Source organism: Erinaceus europaeus, chromosome 4 (genome assembly GCF_950295315.1).
Source record: "Erinaceus europaeus chromosome 4, mEriEur2.1, whole genome shotgun sequence".
Classification (NCBI taxonomy): Eukaryota; Metazoa; Chordata; class Mammalia; order Eulipotyphla; family Erinaceidae; genus Erinaceus; species Erinaceus europaeus.
The window spans coordinates 57042773-57059413 of record NC_080165.1 but is presented as its reverse complement, the minus strand read 5'-3'; the positions used below and the strand labels follow the sequence as shown (position 1 = coordinate 57059413).

At 49.7% G+C, this 16641-nt stretch overlaps 1 protein-coding gene across 1 annotated transcript; it reads left to right on the top strand.

Moving 5' to 3' along the window:
• Window positions 1-3657: 3657 nt before the first annotated feature.
• Window positions 3658-11418, top strand: MLN (motilin). The gene is made up of 4 exons (XM_060190900.1): window positions 3658-3774; window positions 6982-7089; window positions 10455-10563; window positions 11257-11418. Exons 1-4 carry the CDS (start codon window positions 3658-3660, stop codon window positions 11265-11267), a joined length of 345 nt encoding a protein of 114 aa, XP_060046883.1. The 3' UTR covers window positions 11268-11418.
• Window positions 11419-16641: the final 5223 nt, after the last annotated feature.

Here is a 16641-nt window from a genome sequence, read left to right as displayed (position 1 = left end):
CCCTTGGAAGTTCTTTGGAAGATGCTAACGGCCAGTGGGGTTCATCAGCATCTTTACACTTAGCATTTAAATAGCACCGTTGCCAGGAACATTGCCAGGACAGGTGTCCTTTCTCCCCATTTAGGTTACAAACCCATAAAAGCTTTTGTCCCACACACCCTACACATTTCCCTGGCTCCATGGAGCCTCCGGGGTGCCCCATCCTGGGTCTCTAATGTAATTTTCTTCTCCTTTGTTGATCAGAGCACTGCCACAAGCTCCTGAGCTCTGGCTCTCACCAGGGGCTTCATGGGGAAGACTGAAGACAAGCCATCTTTCCAATACACAGCTCCGACAGGCTGAGAGAGAATCAGATCACTAAAGAGCTGACCCGAGAAACTCAACAGTGCCATATATTTAAGCAAAAAGGGAGAAAAGCCTTTCATTAAAATGATAGTCTGAAAGGCAGCAGGCATCCCCTCGTTGGTACCAGAGAGTCTCAAGAAAACCCCAGAAATCCACAGGTGGCAGGGCCTGTGCTGGTTTCCACGAGCCCGGAGAATCCAGGCTTCCTACCTGGAATCCCCCAAAGGTGTGGTCAAAGGTTAATGGGCTTCAGAGGGAGGACAGGCTGTATATAAGGACTGAACAGGCCAGCCAGACACCAGAGGACAAGCGGAGACAGACTCCTCTGGCTCACGCAGAACACGCCTAACTGTGAGTAAGTAGCCTTATTGACAAAGGGGCTGAGATAGGGGCCAGAGAGGTGGGGGATGATAGCATAAGTCCTGGGATGGGGGTGTGGGGAACATAGCCATCTCATTGCAGAGCTCTCGGGGGCTGATGTGCCCCGGTTCATTTTCAAATATTTATTTATTTATTGGATAGAGACAGAGAGAAATTGAGAGGGGAGGAGGAGATAGAGAGGGAGAGAAACAGAGAGACAGACACCTGCAGCCCTGCTTCAGCACTCATGAAGCTTACCCCTGCAGAGGGAGACCAGGGGCTTGAACTTGAGTCCTTGCACACTGTGTTGTGAGCATTTAACCAGGTGTGCCAATGCCTGGCCCCTGTCACTTTCAAAAAGCTGGCTGGACTTCAGATTCCTGAGCTGATTTACCAAGTAGCAGATTAAAGCCTCATGCTGTGAGTCAAAACTGTGCAGTCCTGAGGCATGGAATCCGGGAGGAGAGGGAGGGGTGCAACTCCTGACAGGGGGAACAACTCTTGGCAAAAGAGGCTGTTTGAGATGGGCAGTACCAGCAGCTACAGACCAGGAACCCAGATAGGAGCGCAGCATGGATATTAATATTAGTCTCCACGGGGTATGAAAGCCTGGCTCCATGGAGGCACTGTGTTCAGGGAAGCTAAGGGAGCATGCACAGCTAGGCAGGACTCTCAGCTGCCCTGGGAAGGGGGTGAAAGGCAGGCATCTCCCATCCAGAGATGAGCACTTGAAGGCTGGAGCCTCATCCCTGGTGATGAAAAAGGGAAGCCAGTACCTCATTACAGATGAAAACTTCTCTCTCTCCACTCGAAGCTCCCAGAACACAAATGAATGTAGGTGACATGCCAACTGCCAGCTGGATCAGGGAAATGAACAGCAATTGGATTTTGCCTTTTTTTTATTTAAAGTTTTATTGATTCTTATGGAGTGAATTAAATGTAAACAGCAGAATGAAAAGGGATCCATTGCATCTCTGTGAAGGAAATGGGACACGGGGAATGTGATATATCTGTCTCTACTGGGAAGGGAAGGAGGGGTGCCCAGAGACTCTGCAGGGAAAGTATGTGAACAGAGAGCAGGCAAGCACTCCCTTCTGCCCTCTGCTCCCTCAATATCCCCCCAGGCTCAGAGAGGGGGTCTTTAGTGGAGGGTGGGAGAGGGGGGAGAGGCTTCCTACCCTATGGGAATTTGCATGCAGTTGGCATGGGAGACTGTGGCTTCTGAGCTCTTGCTCAGGAAGTTTCAACCAGATGAAGAAAGTTAGTGGAGAGTACCAGAATTGCAAGAAGGCAGAGAGATTAAGTCCTACTTAATCAAAGTGGTTTCATAGGTCAACAAGGTAGGTCACCTGTGCAGTCACCTGCTTTGCCACATGCACAACCCAAGTTCAAACCCAGCCCCCACTGCACTGTGGGAAGTGCCTGTGCTGTGGTGACTTTCCCTCTGTCTCTTTCTATCCAAAAGAGTCAAGTAGAGCAGAAAAAACCCAGCAATGACAAAATAACAAACAAGGTAAATAGGAGGTGGCTTCAGGTGAGTCAGGAGGCAGGTACTGATAGAGAGGAAGCTGTGAATCCACAGGTGTGGGTGATTCTAGCCAAAGGGAAAAGCTTAGAGGCCAGTCCAGAGCAGCGCCCACTCTGGCCAACAAGATCCAGGTTTCCTGAGGCCTTTAGGAGACTTACTGACCTCCAAAATTTCTTCATTTGAAACCCTTCAAATAGCCCATCCCACCTCAGCAGAAGATGCCCCTGGCTTCTCCTCCCTGCTCTGGGGTCCTGGCCCTGTGTCCAATAGCCTACTCAGCACAGAAGCCTTGGTTTCAGGATGCATTTGGTAGTTCTGCTCCTCCACCACCAGCCCCACCTCCTGTGGACAAAGGCAACATGCAGTAGAGAACTGGGGAAAGCTTCAGGCCTCAGGAAGCCAGGCTCCAGCTCCCAATGCCTTTAGATAGGTCACTACGCCTCCCAAGTTGGCTCCAGCTCCAGCTCCTAGGGGACATGAGGCTTGTCTGTAGAGAGCTTAGAATGGACCACTTTGCACCAGTGTTAAGTCTTCAGCCAAGGGTGACAGCCCACAGGCCACTGCCCCTAGGACCGTCCCAATCTTGTCCAATTCTGCCCAGCTGACCCCCTGCCTAAAGGCCAAGCAGTCCTGCAGTCACTGAATCCAGCAGCCCCCTGCAGGCCCTGAGCCAGGAAAACCTCTGCAGTCTACCAGCCACTCCAGATACCCCACTTTCTAGGGTGCAGGAGGGCCCCATGCTGGAAGGAGGTTCAGGTGCCTTGCTGCTGTACTTAGGCAGCCAACAGGCAGATGTGGTAGAGCTGGGGAGGGGTTTGCTTCAGAGCCAAAACAACCACCAAGACAAGGGCCCCTGACTCAGCTCCTGGGTGCTGCTCCACACTGAAATTTGTCACTTAGCTCGCTGCCACATGGGTCTCAGATTTTTCACTTCTCAATTTGGGGGCTTAGCCCATGGCTCCCTGGCATAGCTAGGGTCATCCGGCCCCAGGGTCAAACTTTCCGTCAGTCTGGTCATCTCAGGGAGCAGAGAGGGCTCCTGGATCTCTTCTGCAGATAATCCAAAAGACATTTTTCTCTGAGATCCAAGGTCTCCCCCACCTCACACGCCTAGCTGATGTCAGAAGACCCCACTGTAACATAGAAAGAGGTTAAGAAGTAGAGTCATTCCTTCCTGATGTGTGGCTTTGATCTGGATGGTCTCCCCTAGTCACTTGGCTGCTCTGACAGCTCTGGGGCAGAGAGGAGACTCTGAAGCCACCTGGTAAAACCCCATACCAGGCCTGAGTCCAGAAAGGCCAAGGAACTCACTTCAGGTCACACAGCTATAGGTCAGAGTGTGGACCAGAGTAGAGGGCCACTGTGCTCCATCACTGTGCTCCAGACTAGGTGACCGGAGTGCCTTGTTGTTACCCAGCTCCAAGATGGTGTCCTGCAAGGCTATGGCTGTCCTGCTCATGGTGCACATGGCTGCCATGCTGGCCTCCCAGACAGAAGCCTTCATGCCCATCTTCACGTATAGCGAGCTCCAGAGGATGCAGGTAAGAGCTTCCCCCAACACCTGCCTCTCCATATGGCCACAGTGATCCACCACCATGTTTGACCATAGAACATGTTAGTCCCTCTGAGGCATGTGCATCCCCTTAGCAAATCCAAACTAGACTGACCATGCAGGTGACACCAAGGAGAGAGTGCCAACCTGGCCTCAGCACAACCTGCCCCCCCCCAACTCCAGCCAACTCCTGGCCACTTTCTTTTTTTTTAAATTTTTTAAAATTTTTATTTATAAAATGGAAACACTGACAAAAACCATAGGATAAGAGGGGTACAACTCCACACAATTCCCACCACCAGAACTCCGTATCCCATCCCCTTCCCTAATAACTTTCTTACTCTTTATATCTCTGGGACCATGGACCAAAGTACATTATGGGGTGCAGAAGGTGGAAGGTCTGGCTTCTATAATTGCTTCCCTGCTGAACATGGGCATTGACAGGTCAATCCATACTCCCAGCCTGCCTCTCTCTTTCCCTGATGGGGCAGGGCTCTAGGAAACCAGGATTACAGGACACATTTGTGGGGTTGTCTGTGCCCAGGGAAGTCCGGTTGATATCATGGAACCTGGTGGCTGAAAGAAGAGTTAACATATAGAGCCAAACAAATTATTGACTAATCGTGAACCTAAAGGCTGGAATAGTGCAGATGAAGATTTGGAGGTCTCCGTTTTGTAGATAGTTAGTAGGCCTATTTTAGTTATATTCCAAAGGGCCCATGACTATACTAGTGCTTTTTTTGTGTGTGTGTGACCTTACATCTGATATGCAGGTGGACCCAAGTTGTTGTCTGGGGAGATGATGTCATGGCTGAAAATAGGGCCAGAAAGCTGAACCAGTAGCTGGACCAGAAAGCTGGACCAGTAGCTCCACCAGAAAGCTGGACCAGTAGCTCCCAAGTATGGGAAAGGTGTATAAATATTGTTGACTGTAAACCCCATCAATTTGATTTGGTCAGGGGCCCATATTCAGTTTAGGAGCCTATGTGACCTCTGCATCGCTATAGATCTGAGCTCACATTCTGTGATCATAAGTAGGAAGGAACGTTCCAAATAGCCCCAATTTCAGGACCCATCCTCCTCAGGTGGAAGATAGAGTATATTGTCCAGCCTCCCTTCGGAGGATGGAACATTCTCTACCGTGGTTGATCCAAGTTGAGGGCAAGGTCCTATGGGGGCCCACAGATGGGTCTATTATATTGTTCCTGATAGAGGTGACCAGCAATAGTGGAGAGAGGGATTTATTCGAGGTCTAGGCCCATCTTCTATTTGGGAATCTCAGGACTCCCCAAATAGGGCCCCAGATGATGGGGTGGCCTGACCACTTTCATTCCTTCACTAGCACCGCTCGCACAGGCCTCCGACTCCCAAGAGTGAAGCTTTCCCCACCCCAACTGCCGTTCAGAGGGGATTTTCAAGTAACACACCAATAAACATTTGCTGAGTATCTAGGCCCACACAGGGCCCCCCTGAGTGAGAGGCCAGACACAAGCAAATCTCCTGGCTGCTTTCTTCAAGGAGTATGGATGTTAAGACACAAACATATGAAAAATTGACTAACAATAGAAGACAAAGGGAGATGTCACCAGACAGGACATGATTAATTGCCCAATAAGTGATGCTGATCTTAAGAGCTCCAGCTTAGAAGAGAGAGAAATCACTGTAGGCTGGAATGTGTTTAGAAGCCTACAGGGAAAAGGTGAGGCATGATTTGGGGGCCCCAAGACAAGAAGGGGGACCTGAAAGAAGCAAAGGTCCTGAGTAAAAAAAGAAAGTAGCTCTCCACTCTATGGTGCCAAAACACACTTCTCATTAGAGACCCAACGAAACATGGTAGGCTGGGGCCAGGCACCTAGTTAAGCACAAATATTACAATGTACAAGGATGCCCGTTCAAGCCCCTGGGTAAAGCTCCAGGGGGAAGCAGGGCTGCAGGTGTCTGTCTCTTTCCCTCTCTATTGCCACCTTCCCTCCTAATTTCCCTCTATCACTATTAAATAATAAATAAGCATTTAAAAGGAAGGAAATAAGGGGGGGCAGAAAGATAGTTGGAAGGGAGAGAGGGAGGAAGGAAGAAAGAAGGTTCAGCAGTGTTCAGGCAACGGGGCTGAGAGAAAAACTGGGTACTTATACTGCCTTCCCTTAACTTTATGTTAACCTTCAAGGCATTCTGAGTATCTGTTTCCTTTTTGGTCCAAGGACATGAAGGAATACGACTTTGGTCTCCCACCTGTCTGAGATCCACACCCCAATAGAAGCAAACACCCAAGTGAGGTGTCTGGGAGGTGGTGGGGCCCTGTGGCTCAGCCTCTGTTTGTATACTCTCTCTGGGGCCACTCCCAGTTGCCTGGTGAACAGCATCCTTTGCAAAGGCAGGGCTGGACCCAGCCAGCATCCTTGGAAGGTGCCAAGGAGAGGAAGCAGGCTCTCTCAACACACCCTCTTCACTCCCTTGCTCCAGCTCCTCCCAAATAGTCAGTCTCAAATCCCCATCTCAGAGCAGGCCCAGAACTGAATCCCACATGTGTCACTGGAGAAACCAAAGGAATAGGTCATAGACCTGATGTCACAGTTCAAGGACCTGACCAGCAGGACACCAGGCAAGCTTTTGAGTTCGGACAGAAACAGTCAAACCCAGCAGAAACAAAAACAGCAACCCAAGGATACCTTCCATTAATCTGCTCTGTGGTTTTTCTGTTCATAATTGCCAGGCACTGGGATTTTTATGAAGAAACAGCAAACTCCTTTCTTCACAATTCATCTCCCTGTCTGGCTGGTATAAATCACCTCCCAGGGCCTCTGAGCTTCTGGGCCACCCCACGGCGTCCTCACAGGATGGGCTGGTTCACCACCTTGTTTATGGGCACTCTGCTAAGAAAAACACATTTCCACACTTAATGTGGATGAAGGGCAGCCATTCTTTTCAGCGTTTTAATTTAATTAACAGTAACAATCTGGGTGTAGTGTCTGAACTCCAAGTGAGGAGACTCCTTTGCAAGTTGACCCATTGGTGGGCAATTCTGAGGGTTGTGTGTTAGCCGCCAAGTGTCTGAGTCTCCTGAAAGAGACCCCTGGGGAGAGGGGGGTGATTTGGATCTACGGAAGCTTGTTTCCATATCCTGGGCAGAGAGAGAAAAGCAGCCATCTGAGTGGGCCGAGAGAGGGTGGCACTGGTGTGATTTCATGCTCTGCCCTAGGAAAAGGAGCAGCACAGAGGACAAAAGAAATCCCTGAGTGTGCAGCAGAGATCTGAGGAGGTGGGCCCACTGGACCATGCAGAGAATGAAGACAACCAAGCCATCAGGGTAAGCAGGCAGGGGAGGGGGCAGTGCAAGGAAACCTTGTGGGGGAGATGCTTCCCCCGACCAGCTATAGAGCATTCTTAGAACACAGCACTGAACCACACATTCAGACAGTGAGCTTCACTGGAAAAGGCAGATATCAGCAGTGAGACAACAAGCAGTTACAAACACCAAGTAAAAAGGCACAATAGTGAATGATAGGGTAGGATTTGGGGATACTGTTTTGGCTGGAGGGGGGCTTAGGGGAGGCAGATGGCACCTCTAGGGATGGGGTAACATTTGATTTGAAACTTGAATCCTGAGAAGGAAGCCTCATGTAAAAAACTAGAGTAAGGTAGGTCTGAGACCCTCAAGGCCAGGGTGTGCTGAGAGCAAGCAAGAGGTCGGCAGAGATGGTGGGTCAGACAAGGGGTCAAGAAGGCCATTGTGTGCTCAGAGCCAGTACCCAACCCAGATCTGGAGCAGCACAAGTCCAAGAAGGAGGCCAGTGAAGAAGTAGCTGCGGTCCTCAGAAGAGATGGAGCGGGAACCACTTCCTCCCCCAGACCAGAAGCCAGGGCATAGCTACAGCCCCTCAGTCCTGAGTTAGAATATATGAGTGCCATCTGGAAAAAGCTTGAGTATGTTCACCACAGCTATTCACTTTCACAGATTCAGGCAGTCAGTCCCTGAGCAGTTAGTTACCAAGTCCCTGCTGTGGGGAGCACCATTCTAGGCCCCAAGGATAGAGTTGTGAAAAGCAGGCAAGTCCTCTACCCTTGGGATCTCACACAGGTACTGGATGGAGCAGAGAGACCACAGTGAGGGTAAATCAGCTAGATGCACAGCATGGCTGAGATGCTCACCAGATGCTCCAGAGAAAAATCAGACAGGGAAATGAGACAGGTGGGGTGTCAGGATGAGCAGGGTTATCAGAGTCAATCATGAGCAGGCAGGGTCAGTGCAAAGCCCTGCAGAGTCAGGGAGTGAGCCACAGGCTGTCTAGAGAAGAACAGTCCAGGCAGGGAAACAACTAGTGCAAAGGCTCAGAGACAGGAGTGGGCTTGGTGCAATGACTACAGTTCAAGGAGCCAAGGGAGAAGGTTGGGGGTAAGACCTGGGGATTTCATTGGTCATTGTCTAGACTTAACCTTCATTCTGCTGAGGTGGGAGTGCTTGGGGGCTTTTAAGCAGAGAACATGATTTGATTTACTTTTTTTTCCCAGAGCACTGAATGTTTCCCCCCACTCCCTATACACTGGCTAATATGTGTGTGTGTGTGGGGGGGAGTTAATTGAACCTGGGACTTGGAAGCCTCAGCTATAAAAGTCTTTTTGCATAACCATTATGCTATATTCCCAGCTGTTTATTTGTTTGTTTAAGTCCTAGCTCTATATGTGCACAATTCACCATTCCTTTGCATTCAGATAAAGTGACAGGGAGGAAGAGACAACATAGTGCAGGAGCTTCCCCCCAAGTTTGGTGGTGCTTCCATGTGGCACTGGGAATTGAACCTGGGCCACATGCATGACAAAGCAGGCCTGATGAGCTAGCATTCTAGCCTCATATTTACATTGTAAAAAGGTCTTCCCAGCTTCTGTGTGGAGAACAAACTGAAGGCATGCAGACAGATCAAGGAGTCAATAAGCAGCCACAGCATCTGACAGAGTGGCTCAGCTTAGAGTGTCATGGCGGAGGCAGAACAAAGCTACTGTTTTGGAAATGTTCTAGATGTAGAAACCCACAGGATTTGCTGGAATAATAGAGAATTTGAATTAAGAAAAAAAGTGAACACTGAGTTTTTTAAGGTTTGGGGCTGGCACACCAGCCAAGGGTGGATTTGCCACTGAGATAAGTAAAACCTGGGGTTGGTTATAGGTTAGCAGGAAGGTCGGGAGGTCAGACAGGGCCTGGGAAGCATGAGATGCCTGTTGGTATCCAGTGGGGATGCTGCATGGGCAGGTAGATTATGTAGAGTCTGGATTTCAGGTGAGGAATCATCAGCGATGAGATGGAATTTCAAGGCAGGGCAAGGTGAGTTCCCAGATGGGACAAGTGTGAAAGAAGAAGGAAGAGGTCCTAGAAGGGAGGGTGTGGAGGGGGGAGGGAGTAGACTGCTATCTTTGGGAAGAGTGAGGGCTTGGCCAAGGTCACACACACACAGTAGCCAGGGAAGAACCACACTGGGTTCTGTGTCTCCCCATCCCTCTGTGGGTTGCTACAGCAGGCAGCCTATGGACACAACCTCATGACGTGTCCCAGCACTGGGTGTGGGCCTTCTTTCCTTCCCACAGGTTCCCTGGGCTCTCAAGGAAAGAGCTGGAAGTGAACCCTGCTGCTGGCAAGTATGGAGCTTACTCAGCAGTGGGGCCCCAATGCACCGTCTAAGACACCAACTCTGAGGGTCCCGTGGCTCACATAATATAGGCTGTGAGAGCTCACATGACTTGAGTTGACATACCTCTGGTCCCTTTCCATCTTCCTAGAGCCAAGAGGTCCTTTCTGGATCTAGTCCACAGGCACAGGCACAGCGAGGAAGCCGCATAGGCAGGCATGGTTGGGTGCCAGACCTTCGGAGACCCACTCAAGGCTGCCCTTCAGCACCTTCATGCCTATTTCCTACCCTGGCGAAATCCAGGGGCCAGCGGGTAGGTGAGGAGGAGACAATCTGGTGCTCAAATGTGGACATCTAAACCTTCACTCTGTTTAGCAAGACCTTTGGGCCAGGCTTCTGGGGAGCAAGCGTGAGCTGTCAGTCAGATCAACCCAGCCACTGGCTCCCGCACACAGCCTCCCAGGGAGAGGCCATAGACAGCTACTCCAAAGTGTCATCCATACCCCCTCCCCCCAGGACTCAAGTGCAATCTGCTGTCACAGTCACAGACTCTGGATCAGGCCCCCTGAAGTTCACTGCTTCTTTCTCTGTTATGTACCTGTGTGTCCCTGAGCAAGTTGTCCAACCTCTGTATCCTCAGCTTCTTCCCCTTGCAAAATAGGGATAGTGATATCTACGCCATAGCCTTAGTGAAAGACTTCGTGCACAATTTAGAATGAATCCTGGCTCTGGAAGGTGCAGGTACTTTAACTCAGGGAAGGGGAGATGAGAGTCCCTCACCCTTGTGAAAAGTCAAGATGCTTCTGCCCTGGTTTCCCTGCTAGGGACCTTCCCCCAGCAGGGTTGAGTAACCTCCAGGATCCAGACCCAGGTTCGAGTTGGGGTGAGGTGCCAGAATGCCCAGTGGGCCCTAGGCGCCCCACGATCCCAAAGGACCCAACGCAGAGGAGAAGCAGTGAAGCGCAACTCTGGTCAGCCCTCCCGCCACCTGTAGGGCCCTGGGCTGATGCTCTCTGCACCTCTCCCTTCTTGTTAACGCTGCCTTATTTCACAGCTGACTGCTCCTGTGGAAATTGGAATAAGGATGAACTCCAGGCAGCTGGAAAAGTACCGAGCCGCCCTGGAACGGCTGCTGAATGAGGCGCTGCTGTCCACCCAGAACAGTAAGGGAGTGTGGTCCACTCTGCATAGGGGGAGGGAAGGCTGGCCTCCCCACACCCTGGTGTTAATATTGTAGGAGCACATCTCAGCGAGGTTTGTTATTCTGTTTTGCACTTAAGAACACAAAAGTGCCTTCTCTCCCAAATGTCTGTCTCCAAGGAGAGCCTGATTGCAGTAAAGGTCAGGTTTTCTGGACTGCTGGCAGCCTCAGAACTGACTCTCTAGCCAAGGCATCACAGGGCCACAGTCCAGCCCACCCTGTCCTGCCCTAGATGTGTCCATTTCCTCCCTAACCACCGCCATGACTGGGCAGTTACTGCAGGAAGCCCAGATGCAGAGTGGTCACAAAAGCCTGCATTTCCCTCATCTGTTCTGCAAATCAAAGTCCCAGGTCCCGTTTGGACTTGCCAAGTTCAAGGTCGCTGCCAAGTTACTAGAGTAAAGCTAGGTCTTGTCTAGCAAACAGCTGCTAATTACTTCTGAGTCCCCAGGAGAGGAAGAGAGGCTGAGATGAAGTGTATTCTGGGTGGAGGCACCGGGAGGTTAAATGGCTTGCCTTGGGCTGCAAAGAAAGAGAGGCTGAGTTCTCTGACACCCTTAAAGCCTGCCCTCGACCCACTGGAGGGTTCAGAAGCATTTTCATAAGCAGGCCTGCTGACAACAACTCACTGCAAACTTCTTTTGCCTTTCCCCAGCGGCCAAGTGATACTCCAGGAAGCAGCAACAGGAGCTGGGGGGCCCCTCCCTCCCTCCTCCCCTCCCAGGGGCCCAGAAACCTGCCTGGACCATCAGTTGGGCTCAGGAAGCAAAGAGCCTCTCTCAAGTGAACCCCGTCCAGCAAATAAAGCATGAGTGAAAATAAAGAGAAATGACTCTTTTATTTAAAAATATTTGATTTTCAGTTGTTTATTTTAATGAAAGGGACACACAGATCAGAGCCCTGCTCAACTCTGGCTTACGGCCCTTTTATTTAATATCTTAATTTCCCAGGGGACAAACTCAGGTCAGGCCATAAAGAGGGAAAGGAAAGTCCATTAGTGGTGCATGGATTAGCAAAATGTGTGCCTTTTTCTTTTTTCCTCTTTCATATTAATTAAAGTGATTTGTGAGACTACACGTTAATAGGAGTATATATTAACCCCACTCCTGCCACCAAAGGTCTGTGTCCCTTCCCCCTCCCCCCACAGTGAAGCTGAACACTTACCCTCACCCTCCACCCAGAGATTTTTACTTTGGTGAAATACTCCAAACTCAGTCAGATTCAGCTTTGAGTTGTGTGCGCCTTTTATAACTTCTACCTTCAAATAGTGACTTTAATCCACAGAATAAGGAAGCTTGCATTGGTCCTTCCATTCTGGATATGGAGACAGGCCTAGAAGGATATGTTTGTTGTTGTTGTTGTTGTTTTTCCCTCCCCCGACCCCCAACCTGAATTAGTGGCAGAGTAAGGACTGGAATTGAGGTCTCCTGGATCCTGATTCATTTTCAGTTTACAGATAAGCTTGAGGTCTAATGGGCCAGAGAGCTTTAAGGCCTCTACACTCCACCCCTTGCTGGGTAACTTCAGCCAGCCCTTTACCCTCAATGAGCCTTTGCAAAATCGAGGAGGTGATATCTGCTTAGAGATCTGGGGACCCAGGCACTAGCAAAGAGTAAATTACTATTATTACTACCTTGTGACTAGAAGTTCCAGCATCCGCAGGAAAACCACACAGCCAACCACTTCTTTTTGCCTTCTCAACAAAACTGGATGGGAGATTTCATTCTAATTTAATTTTACATAAATGAATGTTCATTTATTTATAAACTGGGGCCACACAGGAACTGAAGCTCCCTCCATCCATAGGTTACCAGCAATTAGACCCAGCACCCTGATCCCTGCCAGGGCTTACCTCAGTGAGTAGTTACCAGAACTAGAAAAATTCAGTACTGAGAAAGGACCCCTAGGGCTAGCAAGATAGCTCACCTGGAGAGGCACCTGTTTTGCCAGGTTTGAGCCCCCCAGCCCCACTGGGGGAAGCTTCGATTCTGTGGTGTCTCTCCTCTCTATCTTTCTATCTGAAAGAGTCAGACCTGAGCAGTGATGATCCGGTGGTGTCCCTCCTACCGGCCCCCCCCCCAAAAAAAAAAGTAGCATTGGGGTTGGGAGATATCTTAGCTGGTTGAGTGCACATTTTATTATGCTTGAGATCCTGGGTTCCAGCACATAGTGCCACCCAGGAGCAACTTGCATAGCAACAAGGGGAAGTTCTATGAATGGTAGGGCACTGCTGTAGTCTCTCCTCTCTCTGTGTATCTCTTTCTTCCTCCCTGAGATTAAAAGGAAAAGCAAAGTTCACAAGTTCCAAGAGGTGCACACACAGGACCCTTGACTGGGGTGTACCGAATGTTTAAGGAACACCCAGACCCTACATGCTGCACCATTTCCAGTGCACATACTGGTCAGCCCAAGCTTGGGCCCAGCTGTGGTGCACCCAGTTGACAGTACATGTTACCATTTGCAAGGACCCCGGTCCCCACCTGGGGGAAGCTTCACAAGCAGCACACCCCCTCTCAATTTCAATTTCTCTCTGCCCTATCAAATAAAAGGAAGGAAGAAAATGAAAAAATAAAAACTGATCAGCCAAAGCTCAGCTGCAGGTTCCAGGAAATGCTGCCAAGATATCAGTAGCAAATGAAGAGAAAGGGCTGCAGCAGGGACAGATACAAAGGAAAAAGATGCAGAAACCAACAAAGCATGAGATTGGAAGGAACTGGATCCAAGACTCCTCACCTTTCTGAGCTCCACCACCCCAGTTCACTCACCCCATTATCTGTAACACACCACAAGGAGCAGAAGAACAAAATGTTCCCTCCCTGCCTCTTTTCTCGTGGAAAACAAACATTTTTGTCTTTTCCCCAATCTCTGCTATGACCTGCCCCTGCCCGAGACTACCTTCCTTCATCACTGGCATTCTGGGGTAGCAGGACCCCAGCACCGTCTTGGGGGATTTGCTTTACACTCCAGGATTGAAAAGCAGCCTTGAGACAGAGGAAGGAAAGGAGACCACTGACAAGTTGTGCCTCGGGTGGGCTGCAGCTTTTACAGAAGGGACTGGCTCAGCCAGCACAACACCGGGAAGCACGAGAGTGCTGTCCGTCCTGCAGAAGAGCCCTGTACAAAACTCAGCCCACTGCAGCCAGCTGTCCCTGACCCTTGTCCAGCGGCCTCTGATGTGCTGCTGGTAATGAGCCGCAACAGGGACCCAGCCACCACCCACATCTGTATGCATGGTGCCCCAGCAGCCTGTTTAGATGTGTCGGCTCTTTTCTTCTCTCTTTTTCCTCCTCCTGCCACTGTTCGATTTCTCACCATCAGCTCAAATAATTCTTTTTCTCCAATGAGTTTCTTCAGTTTCCAGGACAGCAGACTTGATTGCTTACAGGACATGCACAACCCTGGAAGAAATTAAGATTCGGGGGACTGAGGTGGGGGAGGATTCTGTGCACTGAGCCAAGAGAAAATGGCCAGGCTTTTACAAAACACTGTGGAGAGAGACTCATGGCAAGACTGTGGCCTGCCTGGAGCAGGACCCAGCCAGGATCTGAGCTGGGAACAGTGCCATTCCTCACCTGTGACAGATGTGTATCAGGCAAACTCTGCAATCCTCTCCACAGACACCTGGCAGTTATGGGGGAAAGCCGCTGACTGCCCCTTTTTTCATTCCCACTTCAGAGGGACACCAGTAATTAGAGGGCGACCTGTGTCGAGCTCCACAAGATGGAGATGATGAGGTACTTTCTCAGTAACCACATTGGTGTGATTTTATAATTGCTGAGCAACACGGATTTGCCATGAATTGAATAGTTAAAAGCAAAGAGTAATTGCCTGATATCTGTACTCTGTAATTTAGTATAATCTAATCATGGACAAAGCCCAAAAGAAAATGTTCTAAAAGTGTTTCATTTTTCTTCATACACAATTTGTCACTGACATGGGGGGGGGGGGGCGTGGATTTCATGTGCCATTGCAGGAACTTGAGCTCACAACTAACAAAGCATAAGAGAACCCCCCCCCCCCGCAAAGTGAGAGTTTGTTTAGTTTTCAGCACAGTGGGACAAGAAGGTAATATCACTACCCATTATGTGTCCTGACATTTCTATTTGCCCCTTCACTGACCCAAAAAGAGAAGCAGACCTTCACTTCCCATGAGGAGGGTGAAAAGAGGCAACAGAGGGGCCAGGTGGGGGCGCACCTGACTGAGCACACACTTTACCATCCATAAGGATACAGGGTTCAAGCTCCCAGTCCCCAACTGTAGGGGAGAAGCTTCACAAGCTATGAAGCAGTGCTGCAGTATCTCCCTTTCTCTCTCCCTCTCTATTTCTCCTTCCATCTCAGCTTCTGCCTTTATCCAATAAGTGAATAAATAAAATAGTAAGAAAAAAAAAAGAAGTAAGAAATCAGACAACAGGAAGCTGGAGTCCATGAGCCCAAGAGGGCACTCATCTTGTCCCCTCTTTGGCAACTCCTCAGTCCCCCTCTGCCCCCACCGGAATGACACCACCCATGAAATAGCCCAAGGAAGCTCAGAATGCCAGAGAGGGACACATGAGGCAATGAAGAAGTGGCTCAAGGACAAATCCACAGTCCCTGGGTCTCTTTAAGGACCTGATAAATGTGTGCAGGGCTTTCTGCAGGAGAAGGAGAATGGAACCCACTGAAAGATTTATGGCTGTTATTATTACAAAGCTCTGCTGAGACAGAGAGAGGTCAGCAGGACTGCAGGGAGTGTGGCAGCCCTTCGGGGTTCCAGAGCATCCCAGAGCATCCTAGAGCAGCCCCCACCTTACTAGCTGTGGGCATGTGGTCACTATGTAGATTTAGATGTTGCATTTTGTTTTTCCTCTCTTGCCTTTAATACATCAGGAAGACTGACCATGGTCTGAGCCACTCGTGTTTAAAAAAAAATTAAAAAACTAAAGCCTCACAACAGAGTCATGAAAAAAGAGGGCATGAAGAGCAGCTGTTGACTTAGCAATCTTATACTCAGGAAAGAGCCAGCTGAGGAAGCTCGCTGGAGACAGAACAAGACAGGGGCTCCTCCCAAAAGGGCCCATGACAGCTCCCAAGGAGGATCAGTGGGGGCAGTGGTACAAGGGCTGGGGAATATGGATGGAGGACCAACCAGGGGGAGGCTATATGCAGGAAGGGAAAAGGTCTGTCATAGGAACTTCAGGAGGAAATGGCAGAGTCCACGGCTAGAAGGAGTAACTTTCTCCATCTGATTGTGAGACTAAAAGAAGCACTGGTTGGCAGATATGCCATTAAGCAGTGGCTTGCTACCCCAGTGACCTATTAATTAGACCCAGGAAGAAAAATCCAGGGACTGCCAGAAATCATTGGAGGCAGATAGGTGGATGGGGGGGGGAGAAAACACACACACACACAGAGAGAGAGAGAGAGAGAGGAAACAATGGCAGATTCATTTGGTTGTAGAGTAGAAACAACAGACACCAGGGTTGGGGGCAGGAGACAGCCACGGGTCGTCTGGACCAAAGTGCTATAGCGGCAGCAGTGGCCCCAAAGACAAGGCACACACAGACAAGGCACAAAACTCACACTGGGGACCACCACTGGGGGTGGTTCCAGTTTGGTACATATTTTTAAATTGCCTAGAGATCCATTGTGATGAAACAGACCATAACTCTGTGAAATGCTGTAACAGTTAACTTTGTTTAAGCATCAGTTTCAAGCCCTCTTAGAATACACAGGGCCAGTATTGATGCTGAAAGGCTCATTCTTTATATATTGAACTGCACAGCTGCAAGGAGTTGCACAAATGTTACCAACTCATTTGTCATGCAAACAGTGCTTCAGAAAGAAATAAAATACTATTATGTGGTATATGTGTTAGGCAATCACTATATCAAATTCATGGCATTCCGTGCAAACACAGGCAGAGAAAAGGAAAACAACACTTGGTGAGAGAAACGCACCACATGGGAGCAGCTAAGTTGGGGGAGATGAGGAGGCTAACAGCAGAGGCCTGACCAAGCTGAGGCTGTAATTTTCCCAGCAACTGTGGCCGGAGTTGAAG

What these genes read in the sequence shown, in the direction of transcription:
- MLN (XM_060190900.1), top strand. Translation starts at nt 3,658, where the DNA reads ATGGTGTCCTGCAAGGCTATGGCTGTCCTGCTCATGGTGCACATGGCT. An exon ending in GCGAGCTCCAGAGGATGCAG is followed by an intron (nt 3,775 to 6,981) that starts GTAAGAGCTTCC and finishes GCTCTGCCCTAG; the next exon opens with GAAAAGGAGCAGCACAGAGG. An exon ending in AAGACAACCAAGCCATCAGG is followed by an intron (nt 7,090 to 10,454) that starts GTAAGCAGGCAG and finishes CTTATTTCACAG; the next exon opens with CTGACTGCTCCTGTGGAAAT.